The 25,976-nt window shown below is 42.3% G+C and overlaps 1 protein-coding gene across 1 annotated transcript in view; it reads right to left on the bottom strand.

Annotated features, from left to right (window-relative positions):
* The window catches only part of GUCY2F (guanylate cyclase 2F, retinal), a 122,508-nt gene that overhangs the window by 25,342 nt on the left and 71,190 nt on the right, over window positions 1–25,976 (bottom strand). The window contains exons 9-14 of the mRNA XM_009198096.4: window positions 19,731–19,907; window positions 15,046–15,202; window positions 8,992–9,141; window positions 5,787–5,935; window positions 3,332–3,495; window positions 2,363–2,555 (exon numbers count right to left, since the gene is read on the bottom strand). Of these exons, the coding sequence (XP_009196360.2) occupies window positions 2,363–2,555; window positions 3,332–3,495; window positions 5,787–5,935; window positions 8,992–9,141; window positions 15,046–15,202; window positions 19,731–19,907 (990 nt within the window). The remainder of the gene's footprint in view (window positions 1–2,362; window positions 2,556–3,331; window positions 3,496–5,786; window positions 5,936–8,991; window positions 9,142–15,045; window positions 15,203–19,730; window positions 19,908–25,976) is intronic.

Below are 25,976 nucleotides of genomic sequence, written 5' to 3'. Positions count from 1 at the left end.
ACTGTGTGGCCATGGGTAAATCACTTAATCTCTCTGTACTTCAGTATCCTTATCTGTACGATAGTGTTAATGATAGTAAAAACTTCATAGGGTTTTCCAAGGAATAAATAATTTAATATATGTCAAAGCATTTAAAACCTGCCTATTAGATAATATATATTTAGTTCAAGCTATCACCATCATCATCATCATCATCATCATCATCATCATCATCATCAAATAGGTATGTCTCGAAACTAGCCTTGGAACTGTGGGTATGATTCAGCTCCAGAGAAAGAAGTTTAGCAATCAGCAATAGGCTCTTCATCATGAATTTCTATAGCCAATAACAATGATCCTTTCAATGTATAGGACTTTCTGCCTCAAAATGTTTCCATCCAAGGTCTCCCTTACCTTGTGCAATTTGAGGAATGGATACCTGCCCTCACGTAGGCATGCCAACCTGCACACAGGAGGGAAGGATTACCATGTAAATGCTATATGGAAGGGGAAAGTCAGTGGCTGGCCATTATCAGAGATTAGTGGTTGACCCTTTAGCTTTGATGAGTCAGTCACCCAGGAGGCCCCAAGGATATGGATGAGGAGATTAGAAGAGCAGGGAGCATGGGCATGCATGGTCTTGGTGTGCAGACTGCTGTGGAAAATTGTGGGTTGCTGTGGAAATTATCAGTCAACATAAGGATGCTGAGAGGGAAAAGGAGGTTTAGAAAGGGGTGCGATTGAGATGCAGATAGTGGCAGGAGAACTGAAACGGAATCACTAACTTCATAATTCTATAGTAGCCCTCCATTTCAGATTATCCATTCCATTTCAGATTATCAAGTACCAGGGGGCGTGATTCAAATTTTACAGGTAAAGAAAATGAAAATACAAATGAGTTTGGTCATTTGCTGCTGGTTCAATTTTTATTTCCTTTGCACTGTGTCATTTTTAATAAACAGGGCTGAAAAAAATAAATTTCATTTTTGGATTTATATAGCCTTGCTCTGTTCTGGGAACAGCCCATTAACTCCCTACTGCAACCATTAAGTACCAAAATATCTAATAGCCTATTGGTAAGACCCCCAACAATTGTCTGAACAGAATCAGCTGGATTGATTAAACTGGTAGCTGTGTTACAGCCCACGCTGAATCATCTTTGATTTTAGTTTCAACTGAATTAGCTTTCAGTGATTTGTTTTTCTCTTCAGGCTGCTTGAGTTCAACAAGTTAAGACAGGTACTCTGATTCCATGGATTTTTCCTGCATCGTGGTTTCCATGTGTGCTTCTTGATTAGCTTGTAGCTCCTGCTGATTGACAGGTATGATGTTTATTTCTGAGCCCTATTTAGGTGGCTTGGCCTAGCCCTGAGGCTCCCTATCTGACCTGAAAAGGCCCTGTCTAATCTGAGATAAACACACTTTCTTGTGTGTGATTTGAGAGCTAGAACATTTCAGACTACTGTGAAGAATCCAATGAATGGAGCTACTCATTCTCCAGCTCTACTTTGGTCCTGGGATAGAGAAGCTGTCTAAAGTTTAGGATGCCTGGGGCATCTTTCTTCTTCAATAAGACAAGTATCCATGATGCAGACAACGTAGAAATGTCCCTGCACAGCTTTGAGATTTTTAGTCATGTTTTGCCTAGAGACAAGACAACATATGTAAACAAAGGTAAGGAAGCATGGCACCAAAATTAGTCAATGTAGTCATTTTGCAAACTCTAATAGAGTGACAATTCACAGGCTGGAGGAGTGAGAGAAGGTGGGAACAGGGGCTTGCCACCCCGCAATTAATCACTTCCCCAGACCTCAGACCAATAGGCAGCCTTTCAGTTACCCTGTAGCAATCCCAAAGAGCCTCGAGTCTAATATTTCTCTGCTGTAATGCCAAGTTCTCTCCCGTATAAAACAGTACCTGAAGGAGGAGACCAAATTTTTATAGCATGTATTAGATCTACACAAACCTTACCAAGAACTCTGTAGCAGTCACCAACTATGGGCAAAACACCAATACTTCCTCTTTATCCCCTTCAGTGCCTAGTACAGTACTGCCTACACTATGAGTACTCAGCCACTGATGTGCAATAACTCTCTTGGTCCCAACATCTTCTTAGTCCCAATTCTAGAAAAAAAGTTCAAAAGAAATCTGACTGGCAATCTTTTGCTGGGTTGAAAGTTGTTATTTTGTAAATTGGGAAATTACATGCATTCTACCTGGCTTTCATTTCCAGTGACATACCAAGGGAAGGGGTGTACTATTTAATTTTTTATTCCTAAATAACAATATTCCATAAATTTTATTCTTCAATTTTGGAATACACATGGATGGGCCTCATGTAAAAATTTCACTACGGAATATATTTTCCTGCTAATTAACCTACCTTGTAGACATCATGACTGCCAATTATTGCATCAAATAGTGTGTATAGGTCATTCAGAAGATCCACCACCTCAATGGGCTCACTCATGGCTGAAATGGTTGTGAAGCCCACAATGTCGCTGAAGTACAAGGTGACCAAGTCAAAGCCCTCAGGTTCAACTGTGCAGCCCTTTTTGAGGGATTCAGCAACTGATCTGAAAAGCAGACACAGCTATTCCTAAGATGACACTGGTCTCCCTTCATGCCACATCCACCTGCTAAAAATACACCAAATAAACCTCTAAAAATCACTGCTAATAAATGATGAGGAAGAAAGTGTTACATTGATGAAAACATTAATTCGTTCATTTATTCTACATATAAGTTTTAAGTGCTTACAATGGGTCAGGAACTATGCCAGGTGCTGGAATACAGCACTGGATGAACCTGGTCTGTGCCTTCATGTGGAGGTTTTTCAGCTCTCTAAACGCCTAACTCAGACACCTGGGGAATGCTCCCAGGTGACTGCCCTTTCATGAGGCTAGTTTCCTTAATTATCTCCTAGAAGATCACGTTACAACATAATAAGTAAGGTGCCCTGGAAAACTTGGAAATTTTAGCAACAGATAAGGTTTTCAGCTAAGAGAGGAAAGACCTGGAAAAACGACCTTGCTACTTTCCTCTAGGAGCTCAAAGAACTGCTTTCTTTTAATCAGTCAACCTCCTAGGAAAGTCACGAAGTGATATACAGAAAAATCAAGGCACAAAAACTTAAATGACCAGCATGATCTACAGGTAGTGGAAATTAGGATGTGTGCTCTGCTTCCTTGATTTCCAATTTTACTTTGATTTGAAGGTGTGACTCAAGTCCACTAGAGGGTGCAGGACAAGGGGAGGGAGCAGTTAGTTGATAGGTAATTTTTTCTTTTTTTTTTTTTTTAACAGAACACACTGTTATAAAGATTCACACTCCTCAGGTGTTCTCACATACGGCGGTAGCATCTGTGTTAGAAGCTTTTCCGTTTTCTGTTTTTCAATTTCCAGCTCTTCAGTCCGCTCCCGAATCAAATCTTCCAAGTTGCTAGAATATTGCTCCAACATCCGAAGCATAGAATCAATGATATTCGTCTTCTTCCCTTTATTAAAAGTTTTAAACTGGAAGTAAAATAGAAAAGGGAACCAGAAAATGCTTATTCCTCAAACTCAGAGATGATGGAGCAGGTCCCCTTATCACAAATCCATTCCACTAAAATGCCAGGGCAGGAAAGGTGAACCCAGATATAAATAGGAAAAGTCACCACCCATCCTCACTGTCACCCTGACCCATTTACAGGGCACTTCCAGTGCACCTCTGCCCCCTCCCCATCCCCGCACACCAGTAGCACTTCCAGTGCACCTCTGCCCCCTCCCCATCCCCGCACACCAGTAGTTCTTCCCCTACACTTCTGGTTCTTTCAAGCCTGAGCAAAAGTGCTCTGAGCAGGCTCCTTCAGTTCTGAGATGCTATTATATGCATAGTAGCCACTTCTAAGACAACAGGATTTGGTCTTGAGCCCAGGCCAGTTGTGTGTGAGGTAAGGGGAAAGAGGGCTGAAAGTGCCGTTTTACTCTTCTGGATCATCAGTCTACTAAATCATTCTTATCCTCAAATGCCACTGTGTTGCCAGTTTTTGAACAGTGAGAGGCTCCTTGACCTCTTACAGAGGGCTCAAGATCCACATGATAAAATCAACCCCTATTTCTTACCATGGAGGTCCAAGAATAGGGGTGTCCTCTAGCACCTGTCCTTCGGTCAGTCAGAGTGATGTAAAATTCAACTGATTTTGCCCCCATTCTATGCCCTAATGCCTTAGAGATGCCTGCATGTCACGAATTTTCAATATGCCTTTTTGGGACCTTGTCTATCTACAGTAACAGGGAGCTAGGCATAGTATTAGAATCATGAGGGGTAGCCCCTCTATACTGTTATAGTCAACATGCACATGACTGTGTTCACAACAACAAAAAATCGGAGGCGGTTTTGCTAAGCAGACATCTAGGGCTCTGTCCCAGTGAACCTTTTATATATAGCTGGGCCACACATGCTCCACCTAGCACCCAATGCCCCAAGGCCAACACTAGGAGTTTCCCTTCTGAGCCTGGTTCACATCCGCAGGTTCATCAAAGTCCTGGGGATAACCTTGTAGCCAGTTTAGATCCTTTGGGCTCCCCCTATTGCCTAACCCAGGGAACCTCCCTCTCCTCCTCCTCCCACTTAAGTGTTATTAACTGCAGGAAGTTAGGAGGCTAGCCTTGTCATCAGACAGCCTAAACTTCCACTGAAGCATTTTAGTGAGGGCAGCTATAGCAATGTCTTGTTTGAAAGTCTCATGATGTACACCCCCCCTATCTATCACTGGCTTCTCTGCTGCCTTCTGAAATAACATCTCTAGCATCAACACAGGGGCAAATGCTCTTTCTCCTGCCTCATGGTAAGGTTTCAGAAATTTGACCTTCATGGTCCTTCGCCTTTTCCATACTATTGAACACCTGTTTGAGTGTCCTCAAGAAACTTAGCCGGGCTAATGGAGGCATTGTTAGCTGGGGACACGGATGACTTCATAAGCAGGGCCCCTCAGGCTTTCAATTCAACTCTTTCTTTCTTTCCGCCTCAGATACCTGCCACTCATAAAGCATCTCAGTGCTGTACTCCAGCCAGGCACAAAAGCCTCTCTGCCAGAGCTGACACAGCACTCATGGTGAGCACCCTCAGTTTTGGTGTCCTGTAATTTCAACAAAGCCTAAACCGCATGCTCCAACATTGGAATTGCACCTTAGTTTCCACAGCAGGGCCCACTCTGTCCTTTCCTTCACTCCCCTTTCAATCTCCACCTCTAGGGAAAGAATCACCCTCTTTAGAAATTCAGTATCTTAAGGAGGAAGGTTATCACTTTTCATGTACCCCATTGCCTGGGAACTTAAGGAATTTCCTGCTTTTGCACGCCACATTTGCACTTTCTCTTTCTTCCATCTTGAACACCAGAGTTGAATACCAGAGTTGAATACCAGAGTTCTCTGATATCCCCAAAGTAAACATGGCTCTTTGAGGAGCCCCATCTATTCCATGATACCCATCATCTAATAGTTTCAATGCCATTGCCTTACAAATGCCTAATGGTTCAATTCCATCTCTGAAAGGTTGATTAGGTCAGATTGTGGATGGTCAGGAACAGAGCTTCAGACACAGAAGAACACTAGAACCAATCTTTGGGCTCTTGGAGGATGTGCTGATGACACTCCAGCACCAAGAGCCTCAAAGTAGCCACTCCCAGGCTGTCTCTCCGAGAGGAGTGCCCTTCCCCCTTGCAAGAGGTTCCTTCCACAATATGACAAGGACCAAGGAGTTAGCCTTGTGTAGGTTGACTTCAGGAAGGCTCCTGGGCAATGATAAGATTCAGAGTCCTTACCTGGTTAAATATTTCATCAAACGTTGGTCGTTGTTCTGCAGCCTCAGCCCAGCACTGCTTCATCAGCTGGAGACATTCTGGAGGGGCATGCTCAGGAGGAACTACTGGTCTGTACACAGGAGGAGGCTTCTTAAGTCTGTTTATGATTTCTGTCCAGATGCAAGAAGAGAAAAGTTTACAAATCATGGAAAAAAGGACCAAGATTTGGCAAAGATAACTGACTTTTAGCCAAGAATGGGGGTAGGTTAGCAGATAACACAGAAGGGCCATCTCCTTTGCTCTCTCCTTAGGTGACCTGAATATAGATTATATTTGAGCAAAAGCTGCATCAGGCAATGGGGGAGGAGTGAGATATTAATCAGTTGGACTCTTGGTATCATTTAGGCGCAACTTTATTCTGTTTCTGCTAGGTTTTAGATACTGCCTATCTGATGTCAACTCTAATGCTCTAACTTCAGTGACCTGGCTCCCCTCACCCATCCCCAATCATCTAAGCCATCCAATCCCCACAATAGACCCACTTAACTTTCCTTACAAGCCCAGGCCCAGCCCAGGTCCAGGTCTCTACCTTGTGTCTAGGCAAAGGGAATTAAGAACTACAGTAAACAGTTCAAGGCCTCATCAAGATCCTCCTGGTTGATGGTCCATGAACTCCACTTCCAGTAGAATATTTCCTATATACCGGTAATGTGCTGAATACTTTGCATGCATTATTTCACTGGATTCTCACATACAAACAGGTGAGGTAGGCACTCTTATTTTTATAGCTAGGGAAACTGAGACATGAAGAGAGTAAGTAACTTACCCAAGGTCACATGGCTAGAGAGTGACAGAGTTCAAATTTGAACCCAGGCAATCTCAATCTGTTACACTGTCCTGCTTCCAAATGTCTCAGACTTCAACTGGGAATTCTTAGACTCCCTATTCAGACCCAACAGCCATTAGTGACAAAAGGTCTGGAGCAGTCACACTGACCTTTTTACAAAAAGAAAACTCCCTGGCAGCAGGGGAAAAAAATCGTTATCTCTCAATATCCCCAGCAACCCACACTGGGCCTCAAACTGATCTTTCTGCTTCCAACCTACCCTTCTCCAAACCTTTCCTAAAACCCAGATCTGGTCATGTCACTTTCTTGCTCAAAAGCCTTTTATGACTCCCCATCACCCACAGAGTAAAATCCAGGCTCTTGTCCTATCTCTTCAGGCTCATTTCTCATCTTTAGTCCCCTCCCCACCACCTCCAATTCTAACTTTCTAACTGCCACATCAGGAACCAAGCTTTGCTTGCCCCACCAGTGTGACCTTCCCATTCCTGAATTGGCTATAACACTCCAACAGTGCCGCTTTACCCCTGATACGAGCCCCTTGCCTCCATAAAAGAATTCCAGTTGTTGCCTCTGACTTCTCAGTTCCTTGTGACATCACACATTCCGTTCCTTTAACCCAGGTCAGACTGTACCAGTAATGGTTCCTCCATTACAGCATCGTGCTCTCAGTACAACAGATTCCATGAGAATGTACTCCCTGAAACTTGACTGCCTCATCCATTCTCTGGCAGATGGAGTCTTTGTCCCTTTCTCAGAACACCATCAAGTTGAATGGGCCACCTCTCTGCTTAGGCACAGCATGATTCATGCACTTGAGGATCTCACAGTCCAATTGCAATAAACAGTGGCAAACAATATAAGTGCTCTAGCTGAGACAGGCACTTGTGAGTACAGAAAAGGCACCTGACCCACACTAAAGAAGGTTTCCCAGAGAAGGTGACATGAGTTGGATGAGGCAAAGTTGGGAGGAGGTGGGAAAATTCCACCTCCTAGTATGTGAAAAGGCACAGAGATGGGAGAGACCATGATACTTTCAGGGCCCTGCCAGTCATGTGGTTTAGCTGGGATATAGAGGGTGACAGAAGATAAGCCTCGAGAGGTAGCTAGGGGCCAGATTGTGAAAGGCCTTGTATGTCATGGGAGGAGTCTCACCTTCACTTAACAAGTGATGAGGAACTGTTGGAGGGCTTTAAGTAGAGGAATGATGTGGAACCCTGAGTGGGACACAGCCTAGCTAAGTGGTTTTAGTTTTTCTTTCTTTTTCATTTTTAAAAGATTTTATTCTGAAAAAAATTAAACTTCCAGAAAAGTTTTAAAAATAGTACAATTTCCTGTACACCTTCACTCAGCTTCCCCTATTGTTAATAACTTACAGAACCATAGCACAAAGGAAATTAACATTTGTACAATAATATTACTAAGGTTCTTATTTGAATTTCATCAGTTTTCCCTTAATGTCCTTTTTCTGTTCCACAATCCAATTCAAGATCCCATATTGCATGTAATTATTGTCTTTGTCTCTTTCGGTCTGTGATAGTTCGTCATTCTTTTCCTGTCTTTCCATTCTTTCCTGTCTTAGATACTTTGGATTAGTCCTAGCCACTTATTTTGTAGAATGTCAGCTGGGGTTTGTATAAAGTTTTCTCATTATTAGATTGAGGTTGTATATTTTTTTTTGTCAAGAATAACACCAAGGTGACATTGTGCCCTTCTTAGTGTATCATGTCAATGGGTATATGACATGGGTGTGCTGTATTACTGGTAATAGCTTATTATTGGTAATCTTGATCGCTTGCTTAAGGTGGTGTCTACAGGATCCTCTACTTGTAAACTCTATTTTTTCCATTTGCAATTTGTAAGTATCTTGTGGGTTCATACTTTGAGAATATACAGATATCCTGTTTCCCCTCAAAGTTTTGTCTACTGATTTTGTCATTATTGATGGATATTGCCTAATAGCCAAGTGTCTTGGTGGGAGATTAGGATGGAAGCCTGGGGCATGTCACAGGGAAACAGTGGTAGGGCCTTGACATCCAGAAGCATCATGAGGGATACTAAAATACTTGGCAGAGTGTCTCAAAGGAGTAGAGGGGACTGTGAAATTAAAAAGAAAAAAAAAAAAAAAAGGATTGGCATCAGTCCTGTAGGCCCTTGGCTTATGTCACAGTCTGAAAAAAGACCAGCTTCTTGGGTGGGGGAATTTCTTCCAGATGCCTAAAGCTGTCTGGCTATAAGTCCCACCTGTACATAACTTGAGCTGCTTGCAGACTATCAGGCTGTTAGCACTAACACTCTTCTGGAAAATCATGACAGCCTGAGTTGGTCTGATGATCTCGGCTATGGTGGACCCCTGGGGCCCTTTTCTCACCTCCCGCTTACCTTGAGCAGGCAGATCCATCATGCAGAATGGGGTACCCCGGACCATCACTTCTTGCATGATGATGGCAAAGCTGTAGACGTCTCCTGCAAAAGAACCTAACCTGCCGCCTCTTGGGGTTCTCAACAGTTCAGGAGCAGTCCACAGCAGCTCTAAAACGAAAGCATTGTGTAATGAATGCAGGGAGGATTAACTGACGACATCTGCAATGCCCTTAAGGGCTCAGAGGGTACTGTTTTATTGACTGCCTTATATTTTTATTAGACAGACTGCCATGCTAGTGCCCCCCATCCCCCCAGGTCTGAATCTATTCTTCTAAGGAATTATGAACAGAGAAAACATACTACTCTCTCCACCCCAGAACCACGCAGGCAGACACAGCAGCAATGTGGGAAAGGACGCAGAAGCTAAAAGTATAGAAATTCTCTGGTGTTTGCTTTCTTGAGCCTGCAAGTAGTAGTTGGCAGGTTTCCAGGGAAAGGCAAGTGTGCTACCACACTGGTTGCCATGGATTTGTTGTTTGCTGAGATCTATATGTGTCTGGTAATTTGATTGTGCTGGGGCTAAGAGATTCACAAGTTGCTTTCTCTAGGTCTCCTCTAAAAGGATTAGAGGAACACCAACCTTCCTGTTCCTTGCAGTGCAAAAAGGTGCAACAATTCCTTCAACTCAGTTCTGCAAATATTTATTGACGGTCTACTAGGTACCACACACTGTGCTAGGTGCAGAGGTGGTGCCAGAGATGAATCAAACTTGAGGAGTTCACAGACCAGTAGGAAACACAGACATATGCACCCCTAACTGCAATAAAAGAGAGGGAATGATGAGGGCCACTATATAGTAAAGGGAAATGAATCCAGTAAAGGTCAAAGTCAAACACCCATCGTGTGCTCTGCTTCATTTCAGGCCCCATCAGGGACAAAAGACTATTTCTGCGTTCAGAGTTTATGGCAGTGAGAATGTCAGAAATTTTTCTTGGGGGGGCACTGTAAGCAATATATAAAGAAATGTAATTTAACAATAGAAATATGGTACTCAAAAGCTGGAAGAAGAGTGTTTTAGATTGAATTATATAAAGTTACCATTTCTGTGAATCAAAAACAGTTAGATATCGGCAATTTCATCAGGTTCAAACTAATAAAAAAAACTGAGCTGAGCAAATTAACCCAGGAAGACTTCCTGGAAAAGTTAAATTTTAAATGTGCTTGTTAGGAAGGTCAAGGATGCAACTTTCTGGAGCTGAGAAGGTAAGGGCTTTTCAGGGAGAAAGAACAGCATGTGCAAAAGAACAAGAGGCAGAAAGGAGCAAATTGTGGCGGGGGGGCGAGGTGGTGGTAAGCAGATTAGCTTGGCTGAGAGAAGCGCTCTGTTAAGGAATAATGAGAAATGAGAAGTGGGGTTGATGAAGTGGGGGAGGGCGGGTGGCTGGAAGAATGGCAGCAGAAGGTGAGAGGGCCTGAGAGCCAAATGAAGGCATTTGGAGTGAATACAAAAGGCAGTAGGGGTGCTGGAGCTGGAGAGGGATTTGATGAAAGCCCTGTTGGGGAAGATTAATCTGGCAACATGCACAAGCTGGATTGAAGGAGAGAGGCTGGAATCAGGGAGACCAGCTAGGAAGTCATTGCAGTAAGAGCAGGTAGTGAGGTGAGAGGAGCCTAAATGGGGGTGGGAGTAGCAGCAGCAACACAGGGAACCAGAAACATTGGAAGGCTACAATGGAGAAAGCAGTGACAGGGCTAAGGATAGGCTCCCTGTGCCTTGAGAATGAGAGGGAGTTGGAGTAAACAACAAGGTGACATCTAGATAGTGAGGCTGGAGACAAACGTCTGCTAAGAGTGAGGGTATCAGGGGGAAAGTAATGGCTAACTTTTCATCTTGTTAAATTTTGGGTATTGGGAAGAGAGTCCAAGAAACAAAGTACTATGAAATAGGAAGAAGGGTAAAAGGTGAGATATTATTTTTGGTTTGTTAGCAAAACCCAGGAAAGAGAACTCCACCATGGAAATTCTTATTTTCAGCCAATCCTGATCAAAATGGTGAAATAAGAAATTCCAGCTTCACCACCAATCATGCACCCATCTTCTCTCTTTGCTCTTTAAGCGTCCCCAGCCTTTGTCCCCCAACCAGGCCCTTCTGAGCTTCCACCCACCATCCACTACTCACCTACACCCATGAAAGTCTCCAACACACTCACTATAGTGATTTTTGCCCCTATGTCTCCCTACCTAGGAAGATTTATATTTACAAATCAAACGGAAAACAATGAATGATAGCTTAATGACCGAATGTCAAAGGAATACATTTATGGTTGTGGGATTTTAGGCACCATGGTTTTGGAGAGGAGTGCAAGGGTGAATATTTGAAAAATGGCATGTGGCTGCTTCTTTTTGACATCCTTTCTCCCTGCACATTTAAAAGCACAAGATGGAAAAAGAGAGCAAAACTCTCTGGTAAAAGCTGGGTGATTAAATACAATCATTACCAAATAGTATTTCCAAAGAGCACTTACATGTATGTTGTTAATGGCTATAATGAGGCTTTTCTGCACTATACTTACATAATTGAAAGTGGACAGTAATGAATACACTTACAACCCACCCCCATTTCCTCATCTCTACTCCAGAACCAAGTAAGAGCCACTAACTACCATTAGAGTTGAACTCTCGAGAAAACTAGAGAAATTACTTTGGCTTGTTTTTTATCTGCTGGAGCCAGTATTAACTCTGAGCTTTGCTAGGGCGATAGAATTGACTTTGGAGAGCTACTGCGGTATAGTATAAAAGAACACAGAACTGGAAGTCTAGAGACCTGAGTTCAAAATCTTAGGTTGGCCACTAAGTAGCTTACCTTTCTGAACCTTGGCTTCCCTATCTATAAAATGGAAGTTGAGTCAGATGACATCCAATGGCCTTTCAATTATAAGATTCTTTTAGCCTCATCATCTAAGGTAGGGAGACAAGTTCCTTTATTTCATTTTATTTTGTTCTTTTGTTGATTCAACAAATATTCTATCAGGAACTATGAAAGGCACTGAGAGAGGCAAACCTGTTTCCTGCCCCCACAGAGCTTGTAGTTTGGGTGGGGGGAAAGAAGGCTAATTGAATGAGTAATGCTAATGGACTATGGTCTCACAACAAAGTTCAGGGCCCTGAAGGATCATAAAGAGGGTAACCTAGCCCAGCATAGGGGTCATGGAAAGCCTCTTGAGGCAGTGGTACTTAAGCTGAATGCTGAAGAAGGAGTAGAATTTAGCCAGACCCAGAAGAGTATATGAAAGAGTGGGAAGAGAAGAGTGTCCCAGGCAGAGGACACAGCTTGTGTGGAGATTTGGTAGTAAGAGACAGCCTGGGGTAAATAAACAACTAGAAGGAGTTCAGCATGGCCAGAGCATAAAGACAGAGGGGGAGTGGTTAGTATGGGAGGTCAGCAAGTTCCAGGCCATGCGGGGCTCAGCTCGTAAACCATGTAAAGGAATTTGAACTTTATCCTTAGAGCAATGGGAAGCCATTCAATAGATTTAGGCACAGCTGTAACATGATCAGATTTGTGGTTTAGAAAGCTCCTTCTGGCTGCAGTGTGTGAAGAATGGACTGACCATCCATACTGCCACTGCAGTTTGGAGAATGGAGTAAAATGATAAGAGGGAGAGACAGAGACAGAGACAGACAGACGTAGTCCCCTTAGAAGCACAAAACCAGAAAAGAGAGTCCTGCAGCTATCTTTTACCCACCTTAAGACTAGATTTTCTTAAGTTTCAAAGCTGCCAATCTGGAAATTAAACGGAACTCTGAGAAGCTAGGCATTGTTTGTTTGTTTGTTTGTTTTCGAGACAGAGTCTCATTCTGTCACCCAGCTGGAGTGCAGTGGCACAGTCTTGGCTCACTGCAACCTCCACCTCCCGGGCTCAAGCGATTCTCCTTCCTTAGCCTCCCAAGTAGCTGGGATAACAGACGCGTGCCACCATGCCTGGCTAATTTTTGTATTTTTAGTAGAGATGGGGTTTCACCATGCTGGCCAGGCTGGTCTCAAACTCCTGACCTCGTGATCTGCCCGCCTCGGCCTCCCAAGGTATTGTGTTTTATAGAGAATTGATTTTGACAGAATGCTAAGTACTTGCCATGTCTACAGGATAGGGGTCAGACTTCAGAAAATCTGAATTTGAAGTCCTAGAACTGCTGCTAAGTCACTGCAGGTTTGGAGGAAATCATGAGTTTCAATTGTCTCATCTGTAAAAGGAGGGAATTGGACTAGACGACTCCCTAATTTTAATAACCCACAAGTCTTATAAAGAGCAAAGATGATACCACCAATGACTGGATTCTCTGTCTATGCATGTGTGTCTCCCTCTCTATGTGTCTTTCATTCTTCTTTTCTTTTATGTAGTAAAGTCAGCAGTTTAAAAACTTATGCCAAAGATAATTTTAAGAATATGGATATATGATGTAGTTTTGCATCTCTCTCTCTCTGTCTTTTTTGGGCTGTTTGCTTTTCTGTCTTTTTGTGTCACTATCTCTCTTCTTTATGCTTACAATATTGGTTAAAACATTTAATGCCCACATTTCCTATATGTATTTCATCATGTTTGTTCTCTTTCTTTTTTCCTCTTTCTCTCTCTCATCTAGCTGCTCATTCCTCCCTGGTTCTCACCCACCCACCCCCCATCTCAGATTTCTCCTATTTCTTTGATCTGTTATGACTCCTACAGGCATTGTTTAGTGCTACCATTGGTGCACTAGACAGAAGACAAAAACACAAAATGGACATTGTTGGTGTGAACACTGATGATATGAACTGGAGTTATCTTATTACATCCAATTAAATTGGAGTCCAGAGACCACAGGAGAAAAAGAAAAGCACTTGGGGTACAAGTGTCTGCCCAGGGATAATCTTGCAAGCCAGATGCCGAAATGACCTTCTGTAATCTTAATACCAGTTTTACCTAGTAGCTGATGAAACAAACTTCCATGACTCTAAGACTAGTTTTACCTACGGCCATCACTTACCAATCGGAGCTTTCCTGCTCCCCAAAACTTTGGTAGTGCCAATGAGTTTTATTTTAAAAACATATATAACATTTCTCTTTCCAATAGAACCCCCAACTTTTCTGTGTTCTTTGGACATACCAAGGACCACCCTGGTCTATGTGCATGCCACAAATTGAAATACTGTTTTCCCAAATAAAATGTTTCATTTAAAGATTTGTCTCTATATTTTTATTTGACTTTGAGACAGGCAATGGCTACTTATTCGCTAGAAGGCCACAGTTCTGCCTGAAGCCTTCCCACATAACCCATAGAGCATTTATTTGCTGAGAGATCACTCCTCAATTCTTCCTCTCTGACAGAGACAGTACTGGTATGCTCTAGTGACATCCCATTCTAAAATGTACTTTGGGCCGGGCGCGGTGGCTCAAGCCTGTAATCCCAGCACTTTGGGAGGCCGAGACGGGCGGATCATGAGGTCAGGAGATCGAGACTATCCTGGCTAACACGGTGAAACCCCATCTCTACTAAAAAATACAAAAAACTAGCCGGGCGAAGTGGCGGGCGCCTGTGGTCCCAGCATCTCGGGAGGCTGAGGCAGGAGAATGGCGTAAACCCGGGAGGAGGAGCTTGCAGTGAGCTGAGATCCGGCCACTGCACTCCAGCCTGGGCAACAGAGCCAGACTCAGTCTCAAAAAAAAAAAAAAAATGTACTTTGTGGGGGTCCAGCTTCCAAATTACCCTCCATTCAACTTGACAAGTATTTATTGAGCACCTACTGTGTGCCTAGTGCTCAGCAAGTTTTTCCAGGGACTGCTGGGGTCTCCAAACAATACAGCCTAATCCTGCCACAGCAGGAACTGAACATTATTACACTGGCTTTGTTCAGAAAGCTAGGCTGGGCCGAAGTTACAGCGGGCCTACTTCATTCAAGTCCCTTGGCTTGGAAATGAGTCTGGATTTTCAACAAAAGTGGAGAGTTGAAATCAGCCTGAGGCTTTAATTCAGTGCATATTTTCATTTGAACTTTGGAGTTACCTCGTGTGCATCAGAAGGGTACAATTCATCGCTTACCTTCCACACAAGATTCCCCTTCAGAGAGTCTCAGCATTTCTAAGATGTCGTTAAAGCCATAATCTGTCACTTTTAGTACAAAACGCCCATCTACCACACAGTTTCGAGACTTTAGCCTCCCATGAACAAACTCTCTGTGGTGTAAGTACTTCATGCCCTGTAGATGACACAACAGGATTTATTTAGCAACTCATTTAACTATTTTGTGCTTTTAATACCAATTGCTTAGATTGTTAATGGCATGAGTTATTATGATCCAGAACTCAGCTGTTTTCTCTTCTATGCAGGCAAAGTAAACCTTTGACAACATGAGTAAGTTTTCAGATCCCTTGTAGCTCCAAAATTTTATGTTTTGGTGAAGAATGTTATCTTGTGTGTACAGAGAATTACGTGTTACTAGGAGATTTATTAACATTTCAGATACAGAATACATCCATATACATATAATTGCCAGGAATTTGGAGAATTTCCCCCCAGAAGTTCTAACCCACTCTCACCCATTATTGGCAAGAATGGAAACTGGGACAAACTTGTGCATGGGCAGCTTGGCAATAGCTATCAAAATTATCAAAATTTAAACTATATGTACCCTATGATCCAGGGGTTCTACCTCTCCTCCAGAGAAATGCTTGCATGTATACACAAAGAGACAAAGATAAGACGGCTTGTTGTAGCTTTGCTTTTATAATAGTATATAATTGGAAATGCACTAAATATCAATAAGGGACTGGCTAGAGTGTGATACATTCACACTAGGGAATATTCTACAGCACTTAAAAAGAATAAGATAGACCTGTATGTAGCTGACATAGAAACAACTCTAAGCCATCAAGTAAGTGAAATATAGTAATTGCAGAACTATGTGAGAGCATGTATATTTAACAAACAAAAAAGTCATCTATAATGCTATAATGCACATAAATACACATGAAATTAATTACAAGGTGGTTGCCAAATTGTTAGCAGTAGTTAACTTTGAGGGGGAGTATGAAGAAAGAGGGTTGAGTAAATGTATTTTTCTAATATATATCATTTGAGTTTTACATTTAATATATTATTTTTGTATTTAAAAATAGGCAACCAGACAGAAGAAAGCTGTCTAGTACTAATCTCTGCACTTGCTTGGCAACCTTTACGAGGTATTCAAATGTGACCAGGACTCTCATTCAGATGGATTTATTCATTCTGCATATACATACATTTATATTCTAGTCCAGTCATTTCAGAACTTTGTTTGCTAAAAGTCCTTTTAAGTATCTGGCTCTTTTGCAGTGTGACACCCCTTTGTACTTGGAATTATTTTCACCCTGTGCTCTTGGATAGTCTGCACTCTTCAGTACTTCTGAGTAGAGTCTACAGTGGGCAAGATTCCCCCCATGTTGTCTAACGGTTGCTTTTCATTTATCATGGCCTTGAGAGGATTGTCATTTAGAGGCTCCTCCCTTAACTCACTGGGCTTAGCTTACAGTGTGAGCAGAAAAAGTACTAGAATAAGAATCAGGAGATTTGGATTTTATTATCAGCTCCACCACCTAATAGTTGGCTGAGAAATATTTATTGAGTACCTACTATATGTGCCAGACACTCTATAACAACGTGTACCTCATTTAGCCTCCCTGAGTCTCTGTAAAAGGAGGCTAATCACACCTATCTTAAAGGGAATTGGCATGAGAGAATGTCTTTCCCTTTCAAGGCCCCTGAAAAAGGATTAGGCTAGCAGAAAAAGATCAAGACTATGATCAATATGCAAGAAGCCCAAAAAGTCATTGATTATGCAGATCAGCCCTGTAAAAAATGCACATATACACAATTTGCATATCATTCCGTGGCATTCATGGGATCCCCAAAAACTCCTCCATGGGACTCATCTATGAACCCTACCTTGGCTGTCAGGAGTCTTTGGCTCAGAGAATAAAGGTGATCCTTGATAGATCCACTGGTCTTTTGGTTTTCCAGTGGCACTGAGTTCCACATACACAGCCATGGTGTGTAAAGACCTGTCACCTAGTTCTAGACTGAGCCACCATTTAGAATGGTGAAAACTAGGAGGTAGAGCTAAGTAGCACCAAATAATCTGGGAATGAGCACTTTCTCACATCCACAAAGCAGAGAAATTGGATGAAAGAAAGGACGGCTTAAGGCAGAAGAGTGCTCAATGACAACAGGAAGTAAAGAAAAATCTGGACCTCAAATTGGGGAGAGGACAGGCAAACCTTTTCTGTATCTGTATCATATAACAGATATAGACAAAAGAACTGTGAGAAGGGTGGTGGGGGCAAAACTTGGGAAGGAAAGTGATATGGTTTCACTGGGTCCCCACCCATATCTCAACTTGAATTGTATTTTCCAGAATTCCCATGCATTGTGGGAGGGACCCAGGGGAATGTAATTGAATCGTGGGGGCTGGTCTTTTCCATGCTATTCTCATGATAGTGAATAAGTCTCATGAGATCTGATGAGTTTATCAAAGGTTTCCACTTTTGCTTCTTCCTCATTTTCTCTTCCTGCTGCCATGTAAGAAGTGCCTTTTGCCTCCCATCATGAACCTGAGGCCTCCACAGCCATGTGTAACTGTAAGTCCAATTAAACCTCTTTTTATTCCCAATCTTGGGTATGTCTTTATCAGCAGCATGAAAATGGACTAATATAGTAAGTTGGTACTGGGAGTGGGGCATTGCTGAAAAGATACTCAAAAATGTGGAAGCGACTTTGGAACTAGGTAACAGGCAGAGGTTGGAACAGTTTGGAGGGCTCAGAAGAAGACAGGAAATTTTGGGAAAGTTTGGATCCTCCTAGAGACCTGTTGAATGGCTTTGACAAAAATGCTGATAGTGAGATGAACAATAAGGTCCAGGCTGAAGTAGTCTCAGATGGAGATGAGTAATTCGTTGGGAACTGGAACAAAGGTGACTCTTGTTATGTTTTAGCAAAGACACTGGTGGCATTTTGCCCCTGCCCTAGAGATTTGTGGAACTTTGAACTTGAGAGAGATGATTTAGGGTATCTGGCAGAAGAAATTTCTAAGCAGCAAAGCATTCAAAAGGTGACTTGGGTGCTATTAAAAGCATTGTTTTAAAAGGGAAACACAGCATAAAAGTTTAGAAAATTTGCAGCCTGACAATGCAGTAGAAAAGCAAAACCTATTTTTTGAGGAGAAATTCAAGCTGGCTGCAGAAATCTGCATGAATAGCAAGGAACCTAATGTTAATCCACAAGACCATGGGGAACATGTCTCCAGGCCACATCAGAGACCTTCATGGCAGCCCCTCCCATCACAGGCCTGTAGGCCCAGGAGGAAAAAGTGGTTTCGTGGGCTGGGCCCAGGGTCCCCATGCTGTGTGCAGCCTAGGGACTTGGTTCCCTGTGTCCCAGCTGCTCCAGCCATGGCTGAAAGGGGCCAACATAAAGCTTGGGCTGTGGCTTCAGAGGGCAGAAGCCCCAAGCCTTGGCAACTTCCATGTGGTGTGGAGCCTGCAGGTGCACAGAAGTCAGGAACTGAGGTTTGGGAACCTCTGCCTAGATTTCAGAAGATATATAGGAATGCCTGGATGCCCAGGCAAAAGTTTGCTGCAGGAGCAGGACCCTCATGGAGAACCTCTTCTAGGACACTGTGGAAGGGAAATGTGGGGTCAGAGCCCCCACAAAGAGTTCCTACTGGGGCACTGCCTAGTGGAGCTGTGAGAAGAGGGCCACCATCCTCCAGACCCCAGAATGGTAGATCCACCGACAGCTTGCACTGTACACCTGGAAAAGCCACAGACACTCAATGCTAGCCCATGAAAGCAGCCAGAAGGGAGGTTGTACCCTGCAAAGCCACAGGGGCAGAGCTGCCCAAGACCATGAAAACCCACCTCTTGCATCAGCGTGACCTGGATGTGAGACCTGAAGTCAAAGGAGATCATTTTGGAGCTTTAAAATTTGACTGCCCCACTGGATTTCGGACTTGCATGGGCCCTGTAACCCCTTGGTATTGGCCAATTTTTCCCATTTAGAACAGCTGTATTTACCTAATACCTGTACCCCCATTGTATCTAGGAAGTAACTAGCTTGCTTTTGATTTTGCAGGCTCATAGGCAGAAGGGACTTGCCTTGTCTCAGATGAGACTTTGGACTGTGGACTTTTGGGTTAATGCTGAAATGAGTTAAGACTTTGGGGGACTATCGGGAAGGCATGATTGGTTTTGAAATGTGAGGACATGAGATTTGGAGGGGCCAGGGATGGAGTGATGTGGTTTGGCTGTGTCCCCACCCAAATCTCAACTCGAATTGTATCTCCCAGAATTCTCACATGTTGTGAGAGAGACCCAGGGGGAGGTAATTGAATTGTGAGGGCTGGTCTTTTCTGTGTTATTCTCATGATAGTGAATAAGTCTCATGAAATCTGATGGGTTTGGCAGGGGTTTCCACTTTTGCTTCTTCCTCATTTTCTCTTGCCACCACCATATAAGAAGTGCCTTTCACCTCCTGCCATGATTCTGAGGCCTCCCCAGCCATGTGGAACTGTAAGTCCAATTAAACATCTTTTTCTTCCCAGTCTCAGGTATGTCTTTATCAGCAGCATGAATATGGACTAATACAGAAAGAAGTGAAATGATCACAACAATCTAAGGAAGATAAAATATCCCAAAACATTAAAGTTCTAATCTACAGAGAAAATCCAAGATTTCCTCAGTCTTCCCATTAACCTTTATGAGATCCAGCAGGAGTGATGATTTAAACATCCAGTCGAGTTTCACATCTTGGTTTGTCAGTATGTCTTCTAGGCTCCCTCGGGAACAGAATTCTGTCACAATGGCAAACATCCCCGAATCATAGAAGAAACCCAATAAAGGGTTAATATTCTCATGACGCAAGTCCTTCATCTGGAAATGAGAGAGAGAAATGAGAGTCACAGCTGTCCTGTCTCAACTGGGGACCAGAGTTGAGGGCACATAACTTTCTCTTGACCCTTCTTATGATTGGTTGTGTGGTTGACAGAATTTTGACTCCCATGATCTCCAACCCCTAGTGTTACTCCTGTGATTGTGTTTTGTTATACAACAAAAAGGAGATTATCAGGGTGAGACTAATCTAATCACATGAGCCCATAAAAGCTTCAAAAGAAGACTGCAGAAGATAAGTCAGAGAGATTCAAAATATGAGGACTCAACAGGCCATTGTTGGCTTTGAAGATGGGGGGAAGGAGGCTATAAGCCAAAGAACGTGGGCAGCCTCTAGAAGCTGGTAACCACCCTCAGCTGACACCCAGCAAGAAAGTGGGGACCTCAATTAATATGGTTTTGCTGTGTCCCCACCCAAATCTCATCTTGAACTGTAGTTCCCATAATTCCCACATACTGTGAGAGGGACCCACTGGGAGGTAATTGAATCATGGGGACAGGTCTTTCCCATGCTGTTCTCATGATAGTGAATAAGTTTCACAAGATCTGATGGTTTTATAAAGGGGAGTTCCCCTGCACACGTCATCTTGCCTGCCACCATGTAAAATGTGTCTTGCTTCCCCTTCACCCTCCGCTATGATTGTGAGCCCTCTCCAGCCATGTGGAAGTGTGAGTTCATCAAACTTCTTTCCTTTATAAATTACCCAGTCTCAGGTATGTCTTTATTAGCAGCATGATAATGGACTAATATATCGATCCTGTGACCCCACTGAACTGAATTCTGCAGGCAACCTGAAGGAACCTAGAAGTGGTTCCTCCTCACCCCAGCCCTGACCCCTGCCACTGGTCTCCAGATAAGAGCACAGTGCAACTGACACCTTGACTTTGGAGTTTTGAGATGCCAAGCAAAACACCCAGCTGAGTCGGCATTGACTGCTGATCTACAGAACTGTGGGATAATAAATCAGTGATGTTTTAAGCCACTGTTTGCACTAATTTGTTACAGCAGCAATAGAAAACAAATTTAATGGCCAAAGGGGAAAATTTCAGAAAGGGATCTCTTTTAGCATAATTATAAGTGAAACTGAAGCTGCAGATTTCTCCTTGATTCCTTTGGGACTTTCTGGAATGGAGCTCAGTGGCTCAAGAGGACTAAAGAAAGATGATACAGTAAAATGTAGAATAGATTGTCTTTCTATGAATACTCATCTACCTAGCACCTATTAAAATAGTTTCCCTATATAAACATCAGGCCAGAGCTTATACAATTTTTTTCAGAAGAAACATTTAGAATTTTGGCCACACTTTCTCTTTGCATTCATTCATTTTATTTCACTAATGTGAGAAGCATTTAGTGCATGCTCACAACATCCAAGACACTGGAATGCATGCTAGAGAAAAAGAGACAAACAAGGTAACATCACTGTCCTGAAAAAGCTTACATTCAATGAAGGGTGATAGGCAAGTAATCCAACAATTGTATTTCACTGTGAAATGTGTTCTGAAAAATGGGGGCATGGGATGCTGTGAGAGCTCAAATGTTAAGTATCTAATTCACCCTAAGGTAGTCAGAGAAGGCTTCCCTAAGGAGGTAATATGTGGACTCTCTCAAAGGACAAGTAAGAGTTGACCAGGTGATGATAACATGATGAGAGGGGTTGAGAGTGATAGCACATTATGTTGAGAAATCCACAACAGGTTTAGGTGGTCAGAATGGAGTGTAAGGAAGAGAATATTAAATACCAGACTGGAGAAACAGACAGGAGCCACATCCCATGGGACTTTACGAACCATGCTATGGAATTTGAAATTTATACTGTGGGCACTCAATAATTATCATTTATTATTATTGCTATTTAAATGAGGGATGAGAGAGGGGAAAAAAGACTCCATGATCACTCCCAGATTTTTACTTGGATACCTGGGTAGACAGTGGTGCTACATATTAATATAGGGAATTCAGGGATGAGGTAATAGTGGATATGTTGGTGCCCTACACATAAGCCTTTAACCATGCATCCCCCAACTGCTGTGACTGTTGACTGATAACTCATAGTTGCTCCATTTAAAAAAAAAAAAAAAAAAAAAAAAAAAAAAAAACTGTCCTAGAGCACAAATTAATGGTGAGCCACCTTACCTGAGAGGTTAGGTCCCACCCACAGGCCTCAGGCAATAATTTACTCACTGAGGACAGTACAAAAGTCCAGCTTCCTAGCCTCAAGGTAAGATTCATGGTATAACTTGTACTCCAGCACTTCCCCATAAGATCATACTATTGCTAGTTTCCAGCTGAAATCAAATGTTTGCTTAACTTTTACCCTGTCCTATCCTACTTGCCTCACTCTTTACTTGAAAGCATTTTCTCCATAAAAAATTTGAACAAGAATTTCCATCTCAGGCTCAGATTTGGGGTAATCTCAGCTAAGACAGATGGAAAAGCACATTTGGTGGTGGAAAGGCTGATAAATTCAGTTGGAGACATATTGAGAATGAGGTACCTACAGAACATCAAGGTAGAACTATTTCAAAGACAGTTGTATAGTCAGAGTTGGAAGCTCAGGAATGAGTTCTGACCAGTATAAATACATGTGGGAATTGTAAGCAATTAAATTTTAGGTAAAAACAGTGGGAATAGATGAGATTACCCAAGGAAAGCATAAAGAAAAAGAGAAAATGGAAACATCAACATTTGAAGGGTGGGAAAAGGAAGAACAGCCTGCAATAAGACTTAGAAGAAAGGCCAGGAAGTAGGGAAAAGCCTATTTAAAACAATATTGTTAAAACTACAGGATTAGTTTCAGGGAAGTGAGAAAAATGCCTGCCAGAAAGAATTTCAGGAAAGTGTGATAAATACCAGAGAGGTCAGGTAAGATGAAGAAAAGTGTCTGGTGAATTTCACCATTAAAATTTATTAATTATAGAAACTTACAAGTATGTTTACACAGATATGTATATCCATATCTATCTAAATAGAGAGATAGGCTTAGAATGGTAACAGTGTAAATGAACAGCAAAAGGCAGATCTGAGATGTATTTTGGAGCCATAAATCACGTGACTTGTGTGGGGAGGGGAGGAAATAATGAAATCAAGAATTATTCTATTTTGAACATTGAACTGATGGTGGCCCATTTACTGAGATGAATTACACTATAGGACTTAGAATATGAGCTTGCCTCTTAGAATATGATACAAGCAAATGTTAAATTATCCCTGGTGGGAATGTCAGCTATTGACCACCAAGGTTGCCTTCTAAGCACAAGAGCCTGGCACCCATGACAATTCTCTTCATCCACTGCAACCTAAACTAGTTAAGGTGGACAGAAACTCAGCCCACAAACAGCAAAATAGGCACTGCTCCTAAAGTTCTATTTTCTTATGAAGCAAGCAGCCAAAATTACTGGGTTCTGGAACTCTGTTGGAAGAAAAAGTAAAAAGTTGTCATATTCAATACTACTAGCTGTTCAACACAAATCTATTTTCTCTTCTTCTTGGGCAGAGAGCTAATCCATATTTTCCAGTCTTTCTTGGAGCTAAGTGTAGCCATATGACTGAATTCCAAGCAATGGAATAGAAGAGGAACCAATATATGCCACTTTCTCTAGGCAATTAAATGGGAGAGGAAGTGATATGTGCCATTTCTAGGCTAAGGCTTTTATACCCTCTTCCATATTATTTTCCCACTTCTATGGATGAATGCAGATGATGATACGGCCCTAAGACATAGCAGAGCCATGAGATGGTTATAGCCTGGGTCCCTGAGTCATGATATTGGAAGAGAGTCACCTGCCAACAGTACAAGAATATCCACCTTGTGCTGTTATTTGGGTGAAAATTAAACTTCTGCTGTGTTTGAGACATTACGTATTTGAAGGTCTATTTGTTAAAGCATCTAGCATTACACTAATGGTACTAGCATGGGAAAAATTCTGTCTAGATCTTTGATAGATCTTTATATGCATCCATCCTCAGCTATAACCAATAGAGAAGATCCCGTATAAGGAGCAGGTAGATGCCTACATGCAGTCATGTCCTACCAAGATTCTGGACAACCTCAGGACGCAGAGAAAGTTTGCAACATCAGCTTTAGCAAGATGAACATTTACCGGGTAGACATGTACTTTACCTCTTCCATAATACCTATCTGGCTGGCTACCATCAAATGTTTAAGAGTTGAATGTGTCCTGTCTCTCAAGGATTTTGTTAGCTTCATATTTGACATGACATCTTTTTTTTTCTTTTTTTTTTTTCTTTTTTTTTTTTGAGACAGAGTCTCATTCTGTCACCTAGTTGGAGTGCAGTGGCACGATCTTGGTTCACTACAACCTCTGCCTCCTGGGTTCAAGCGATTGTCCTGCCTCAGCCTCCTGAGTAGCCGAGATTACAGGTGCATGCCACTACACCCAGCTCATTTTTCATATTTTTGGTAGAGACGGGGTTTCGCCATGTTGGCCAGGCTGGTCTCGAACTCCTGACCTCAAGTGATCCACTCGCCTTGGACTCCCAAAGTGTGACATGACACCTTTAAGCATACAGCCACCAGAGACATCTGTTCCTAAGTCAAATACTGACCTAAATTATCTGAAAGACTCCTTCACCCACTTGAAAAAAGTTCCTAGGATGTCATAACACCAGAATTAATCTCTCCGTGTCCCTCTTCCACAGCAGCTGAAATTTCATCCTAGAGGTGGGTATGTATACCTTTATGAAAATGTCCTTCTCCACATAGGTGCTCACCCACAACTATATCAGCAATTGCTGACTATTTTGACAAGAAAATGTTCTTTTTTTTTCTTTTTTTCTTTTTCCTTTGTTGTTGTTGTTGTTGTTGTTGTTGTTGTTGTTGTTGTTGTTTGAGACAGAGTCTCACTCTGTCACCTAGGCTGGAGTGCAATGGCACGATCTCAGCTCACTGCCACAACCACCTCCCAGTTCAAGTGATTCTCGTGCGTCAGCCTCCCAAATAGCTGGGATTACTGGTGCGTGCCACCATGCTCAGCTAATTTTTGTATTTTTAGTAGAGACAGGGTTTCACCATGTTGGCCAGGCTGGTCTCAAACTCCTGACCTCAGGTGAGCCGCCCACCTTGGCCTCCCAAAGTGCTGGGATTACAGGCACCAGACAGTGTGCCTGGCCTCAACAAGAAAATTTTCTACCTCCATGAGTTAATTGGTGATTCATGTCTGTTTCCTGCATTTATTTTTATTTTTATTTTGTTGTAAAGAGCTATTGTTCAAGACCTCCTATCCCTGGATCAACCTACCCACTATCTAACACCCAGAAGTCAATTGTCATCTAGAACACATTAACCAGGTACTAGTGAAAGACTTCTGATCCTATATTTCCCACTAGCAATATTTTATTCATTTAACAAAGTTTTTTAGTACCTATTATTTTCCAGGTCCTGAGACAAAGACTGGGGACAAATGATGAACAAAATGTTACATGGTTTCTGACCTCTTGTTTTAACCAGATGATTACACAATGATACAAAATTTGTGACTCTGACAAGTCCTATGGAGGAGAGTTACATAATGTGAGTATGTATAATTGGGGCTTTGACCAATCAGAGAAGTTGGGACAGGGCTCACGGGAAGTGAGAATTGATCTGGGAGTTAAAAGATGAGTGGATTAAACCATGCAAAGCAGGGAAGGAAAAGTATTTGAGGGATTGTAATAGTACAGGTAAAGGCTTTGTGCTGGGAGCATATCATAATCCAAAGACTAAGTAAACGCCAGTGTGCCTTAAGCAGAGTGGTTGAAGGAAATATGATGGTGATATAAGACTGAAGAGACAGGGAAGAGCCAGATTATACAGAATGTAATAGGTCATTTTAAGTTGCTATTTATTTATATTAAAAATGATTATAGGGACATTGAATACCAAGTAGGGTGTAGTAGGTTATGGCAGACCACCATTCCTGATGCTACAGCTTTTAACAACTAGAAAAATTGAAAAAATATATTTTTAAAAAACCACTGGGAATATGCAGGTGCAAAAAAATTAATCTAAAATTCAAAGATGCAAGAGCCCTTCTAAGATAACCAGGCTG

Source organism: Papio anubis, chromosome X (assembly GCF_008728515.1).
Source record: "Papio anubis isolate 15944 chromosome X, Panubis1.0, whole genome shotgun sequence".
Lineage (NCBI taxonomy): Eukaryota > Metazoa > Chordata > Mammalia > Primates > Cercopithecidae > Papio > Papio anubis.
Note: the sequence above shows the minus strand (reverse complement) of the source record. Positions and strands in the feature narration are given on the sequence as shown.